The sequence below is a fragment of the Triticum urartu genome, chromosome 5A (assembly GCF_056163025.1).
Source record: "Triticum urartu cultivar PI428250 chromosome 5A, HENAU_Tu73, whole genome shotgun sequence".
Taxonomy (NCBI): Eukaryota; Viridiplantae; Streptophyta; class Magnoliopsida; order Poales; family Poaceae; genus Triticum; species Triticum urartu.
In genome coordinates, this window is record NC_141877.1 from 659,307,892 (window position 1) to 659,314,221 (window position 6,330).

Below are 6,330 nucleotides of genomic sequence, written 5' to 3' on the forward strand. Positions count from 1 at the left end.
TTCAAGATGGCATAGTACTGAATCAGGAAAAATATGCTACTGAACTTTTAATTTGTATGGGGATGAAGGACTGTAAGCCTTCACCTTCTCCATTGTCCTCTTCAGAAAAAACTTTCAGCATTTGAAGGTGAGCCACTCAAGGAAGAAGAAAGCACAAAATATAGGAGTGTTGTGGGAGCTTTGCAATACTTGACGTTGACATGACCAGATATATCCTTTGCAGTTAACAAGGTTTGTCAGTATTTGCATGCACCTACTACTGCACACTGGACAGCTGTTAAAAGAATTATAAGATACATAAAGCATACTGCAAGTTTGGGTCTCCAGTTCAGACGTTCTAGTTCTACTCTTGTTAGTGCATTTTCTGATATTGACTGGGCAGGATGCGGTGATGACAGAAAATCAACTGGAAGCTTTGCAGTATTTTTTGGCTCTAATCTTATCTCCTGAAGTATCAGAAAACAAGCCACGGTGTCGAGATCAAGTACAGAAGTTGAGTACAAATCCTTAGCAAATGCCATTGCTGAGATTATTTGGTTGGAATCACTTCTTCATGAGCTAGGAATTAAGCAACATTATATATTTTGTTTATGGTGTGACAATTTAGGAGCAACCTATCTTTCTGCTAATCCAGTTTTTCATGGTAGAACCAAACATATTGAAATTGACTTTTATTTTGTGAGAGAAAGGATTGCAGAGAAGAAGTTGGACATACGGTTTATTCCTTTCAAAGATCAAGTGGCAGACAGGTTCACCAAAGCCCTTCCAGCAAGACCGTTTGAGGAGTTCAAGAGAAACTTAAATATAGGATAGTTTACATTAAGGGAGAGTGTTAAGATTCAGTTTAAACCACGTTGTAATCTCAAACTCTCCTTATCTCTATTCCCTCTCGTGTTCCTCTTGTTCTCTATATGTACCACTGTATCCTAGCGATCGGCCTCAACTTGTACGCCACGAACAGGGGCTCTTCCTGTCACATATAAATAAAGATCACGCGGCTCCTTACGAGGAGTAGGAATGTTTCCAAAGTTTACAAGGTAAGGAGGCTTTAAAAAAATAAAAAAAAGCAAGGCGATGGATTCTGATTGTATCCCATTAAGGTGTGGAAAGGCCTCGAAAACATAGCGAGCAGAGAGAAAAAAAAAGGAGCGGAACGAGGCTTGGAGAGAGAAGAGACCAAACCCGATCGATCGATCGATCGATCGCCGCATCTCACCTCATGGCGCTGCGTAACCTTGTGACCAGGATGGGGACCCCGGCCGCCGCCGCTCTCCGGCCGCCGTCGGTATCCCGCGGGGCGCAGGCGGCGCGCTCTCGGCCCTTCTCCCGTCAGGTTCGTTCCCCGCTCCCTGTGCCCGCTCGGAGAATTCGCATTGCGTATGTGTCGATATGCTCGTCCAGTCAATCCGGATCGAGGTCTCTTGATTTTGGCGGCGCTCCTCGCCTGCCGCGTAAAATACACCGTGCTCTGAAGCGTTAGATGTACACAACACCCTCTTTGGATGGATCCTCAGTCTAAGGCCATGTTCGTCTCCTGGGAATCAATGCCTCTTGCCACCCTTTTCCCATAGCCTGTTCATCCAATTCGATCTGGCAGTGATATAGTCGCTGATCATCTTAAAAAGTATACTTTTCGTCCCTCAACTCTTGGTGAAGTCTAGATTTGGTCTCTCAACTCCGAAATCGGACAACTTGCACCCCCAACTAACGAAACCGGACAAGGTTTGTCCCTGGTCTCGATTTTGACCGGTTTTGGTGCTGACTGACCCCGGTTTTGACCGGTGCCGACTAAAATTCGCGTAATTTTTTCATATCCTTGAACTTTTTAAAATTCACATACTCTTTTCAAATCCACATAGTTTTTCAAGGTCGTGCAATTTTTTCAAAAATAAACATACCTTTTTCAAATCTGTGAACTATTTTGAAATTTGTGTACTTTTCCAAATCCATGATTTTTTAATTTGCGTAATTTTCTCAAATCAGTGTATTTTTTCAACTTCGTGTAATTTTATCGAATCCAAGTATTTTTTTTTCAAATCCATCTGTTTTTAAAATTCGCGTACTTGTTTCAAATCCGCATACTTTTTAAAGTTCGTGTATTTTTTTCAAATCCGTGTTCCTTTCCAATCCATGAACTTTGTTTGAAATTCACATACTTGTTTCAAGTTGACATAAATTTTCAAATCCACACATTTTTTTCTAATTCGCGAAGATATTCAAATCCGCACACGTTTTCAATTTCACATAAAATTTTCAAACCCAAAAAAATATACGTGAATAGGAATAAGTATGTCAATTTTTAAAAATTACATGAATTTAAAAAAAACCACAGGAACTTTAAAGAAGTACGTGGATTTAAAAAAAAGTACGTGAACTTGGAAAAAGTACGCAGATTTGGAGAAGTACACAAATTTTTAAAAAGTTCACGTATTTGAAAAAAATACCCGAATTTGAAAACATTAAACGGACTTGGAAAAGGTATGCGAATTTGAGTCGGCACGGTCAAAACCGGGTTGGGACAGCACCAAAACCGGTCAAAACCGTGACCAGGGATGAATCTTGGCCGGTTTCAGTAGTTAAGGGCGCAAGTTGTCCGGTTTTGAAGTTGAGGGACCAAATCTAGACTTCGCCAAGAATTAAGGATGAAAAGTATACTTTTCTCTAAATTTTCTAAAAAAAAGTTGCAGTAATGGAATGAACCATAACATTCTTATGGTCTGTCAGACAGGATAATGAAATTTCAGTTAGTTCATTATTACTACATCCAAATTCATTGTTAGGTATTAACATCAGATCAATACGGTACTAACTAACAAAAAGATTTATGAATGGGTGTGTCTTGATTGTATCTGAAGAAGCACTGTGGATTAAGGGCTTGTCTTCCAGACAATAAAACTGCTATCATCACCACATCCAAGCAGTTTCATGTGGAAACTTTTCTGAAATATACGAAAACAGAAGCATAATAAAGCGAACACCTTCCCTTTATAAATGATGCAGATCGGGATGGGTCAGATTTATTTATCCTGCAAGTTAGGATAATATACTGCTTGAGAAAACGATTTAATAGTATAAGATTTCGACTGATATATGGTGTGCTCCTTGAATGACTGCAGTCATAGTTAATGCTGTTGGAAATTCTAATTAATAGATTCGATAATGAATTACTATGCAACACATGATATCTACAAGTCATAAATCTGTAAACTTGAATAAACAGAAGAACATAATGCATTGAAAATTACCCTCAGGTAGCACAGATTATCAGTGAACACCAGATTACGTAAGACTCGTCACACATCATTTTTTTTTGTCCTTGCAAAAAGGAGCTAAAGGCTACCGAGGAACAGTACACCCGCTGTAGACTATATCATCCTTGAGTGCAAAAGTAGGTGTTTCAAAACAAGGGAGGGGGGAGAATATTTCCATCACAAAAACAGGCCTGTGCTCTCTCTTGGATTGTCCTTTTAACCTGCATCCGTATCTTTACGAGGGGCATCTTTAGAACTGAGTGGCAACTCAAGTTAGACCATGTTGTAATTGATGTTAGTTCTTACTCGCTTGAATGCCTTTCTGAAGCAGTGAAGCATCTAGGTTAGTTTGTGAGATGAATGGGTACTTGGATAGGCTGACAAAGTTGCTATTAAAGATGTCAGAAAAGGTTAAATGTTGATTAATCCCCTTCTTCTGTCCACTGAGATACCATACCATTTGCTGTGTATTGTTGCAAAACAGTACCAAATCAGCAATACATAGGAAGGCAAATACTACTTGAGCCACCTTTTAACATGATTGCAACATCCTGTGATTACCTTGGCATAGTATGGTTAATGATAAAAGCATCTTGGTAGTTTTTCAGAAAAATGGGTACTTGAGTAGAGTCAATAGACTGACAAAGCTGCAATTATATAAAGATGTGAGATGCGGTCAAGTGGTGATCAGTGCTTTTTTTTTTCTACTGACTTGGAAGCCTTCTGCATGATTGCAAATTCATACACAAAGGATAAAGAATAGAATTAAAACAGATACAGGTTAAACTGAGTATATTAGGTATAACAAGCATTTCATTCTTGTAGAATAAATAATTGATTTTGATTAAGTTATTTTTGAAGGGAAAGAAGGTACTACCTTTGAGAATGTCTCAGCACCCTCTGTTGGTTTTAGCATACTACTGTTGTTGATGTACTTGCGTGATATAAGCAGATTCAAGATAACACTATTGAATGATATATTTCGTGGGACTTGAGCAAATTCAAGACGGCATTGCTTGCAAAATTTTGTCATCATTTACACTGCACGTTGACATCCGAGCTTATATCGTGTTATCACTGAATTGTAGGTTGAACACGAGGATATTTCCAAGATACGTGCTAAAAAGAAGTATGAGTTCAGTCTGTTCCTCCTTGAACGGTCAGAAAAACAGCTGGAGTCTGCGAAGTATGCGACCATAATTTATTCGTCAGATGCTTTTGGCTACAATTAGTATTAGATGATTTGAACTGAGACCCTAATGCTATGGTTTCTGCACTCTTTTTCTTGAAGGGTCTGGGCTCAGAGGTTTCAAAGGGCAGACAAGTACCTGGGTTGGACTCTCAAGGTGGTCATGCCTGCTTCTCTTGTGGCTGTGATAGCAGGGTCCAAGTAGGCGATCAAATGTCCATTCGCTGTTTTGTTTATTGATGATGGCATGTGTTATGTACGGGCGCTCTACTTATGGCTCTTGTGCACTTTGTCTATAGCATGTTATGTAAGTCTCGGCTTATGGCGGTTCGAATATGATCACTATGATGATGATAACATTACCTGGTGAAAGATGAGCCGGGCAGTTTTATTAATGCAGCAGAACATATTGTTGTCCTGAAAATAAATCATATGAGACTTGGGTTAAAATCAGATTAGACAGATCCTCTTGTGCACATGACATGGTCTATTGAAATTAGAGAACATATTTAAATTGCTAGGACATGATCTAGAAGAGCAGGGTGGGACTATTAATCACAAAAGTAGTATCTAATTTTAGCACATGGAGCGATTTTTTTAGTAGCGGCCCATAACAGAAATATAAATTCTGGCCCATCTAATCTCCAAACCACACGTACGAAACCGAACGGCAACGTACGAAACTTTACGGACCGAAAACGAACGAAATTACGGTGGCAAGAAGCAATAGCTCTTTCTTTTATTAGTAGGTATAGATATAGATTAGAGGGAGAACTAACGATAGGACAGGTATGGGCGTGCTCACCCAGGCCTCCATGGGCCACGCACATCAAGGTGGCGGATGAAGTTTTATTTTGTTTTGTTATTTTTTTCCTTTTCCTTTTTTTCCTTATATATTTTATGAAATATTCGATATATTCTATATGTATCATAAAATTATTAATTTAACGATTGTATAAAACCGGATAAAAACATTAAAAAGTGCCAATTTTGTTTATGTGACTGAGAGAAATGTTCTTACATTCTAGAAAAATCATTTAAATAGAAAAAATACACACACATTATGTAATTTAAATTCTTTGCGCATAAAAATAAATGTTGATGTAATTCAAAGTGTTCACACATTTTAAAACGTGTGATTTTTAAAAGATTCACAAAATTTAGATTTTTTGTACTCGCGTTTCAAAAATGTGCATGGCATTTTAAATATTGTCCATGTTTTTTATATTTATTATAATAATTAAAAGGAAAAAGGAAAAAAGAAATATGATTGAAAATAGAAAATGAAAAGGAAAAGGAAAAGGAAAACTAATCCACTGTCGTTCCACACAGGAAAACCAATGGAAGAAGAAATGTTGTGCGTCGGAAAACCGAAAACACTGCTTGTATGCTCGCAACCAACAATATCTTCAAATTGCGATTTTTTCCTCGATGGTCATGGAAAAAAATACGAGGAAAAAGAACATCAATGTGCCAACCAACATTTGCTGGAAACTGATAGAATCCAGTACTAAACGATGTTTCAAAGTTTTGAAAAAAATCTAAGAAAAAGTGGGATATTAAGAGTGCTATGTTCTATTGTCTTGCGGAAGTTCAAGTTGAAACACATTATGGAATGCGAGCTATGAAAAAAATTAGCATTGAATTGTGTTGAATAGTAACATCACTGTTAATTTTTTATTTTTCTTTCATAGCTCGCATCCATGTGGTGTTTCAACTTGAAAATTCGGCATATTAATAATCATCATCATCATCATCTTAACATCTCGTACTTTTTCAGAGTTTCTAAAACTTTTAAACGTGGTTCCATGAAATTTCTTTGAATGTTGGTTTCCATGTGATATACTTCCTCCGTTCCTAAATATTTTTCTTTCTAGAGATTTTAACAAA

At 37.6% G+C, this 6,330-nt stretch overlaps 1 protein-coding gene across 1 annotated transcript; it reads left to right on the forward strand.

Moving 5' to 3' along the window:
• The first annotated feature begins 1,125 nt into the window (after positions 1-1,125).
• Positions 1,126-4,893, forward strand: LOC125506410 (uncharacterized). Its single transcript, XM_048671227.2, has 3 exons — positions 1,126-1,333; positions 4,340-4,437; positions 4,543-4,893. Exons 1-3 carry the CDS (start codon positions 1,220-1,222, stop codon positions 4,643-4,645), a joined length of 315 nt encoding a protein of 104 aa, XP_048527184.1. The 5' UTR covers positions 1,126-1,219; the 3' UTR covers positions 4,646-4,893.
• The last annotated feature ends 1,437 nt before the right edge of the window (positions 4,894-6,330 follow it).

Coding starts and splice junctions, on each gene's coding strand:
- LOC125506410 (XM_048671227.2), top strand. CDS start 1,220: ATGGCGCTGCGTAACCTTGTGACCAGGATGGGGACCCCGGCCGCCGCC. Junction 1,334..4,339: donor CTCGGCCCTTCTCCCGTCAG/GTTCGTTCCCCG, acceptor ACTGAATTGTAG/GTTGAACACGAGGATATTTC. Junction 4,438..4,542: donor AAACAGCTGGAGTCTGCGAA/GTATGCGACCAT, acceptor TTTTTCTTGAAG/GGTCTGGGCTCAGAGGTTTC.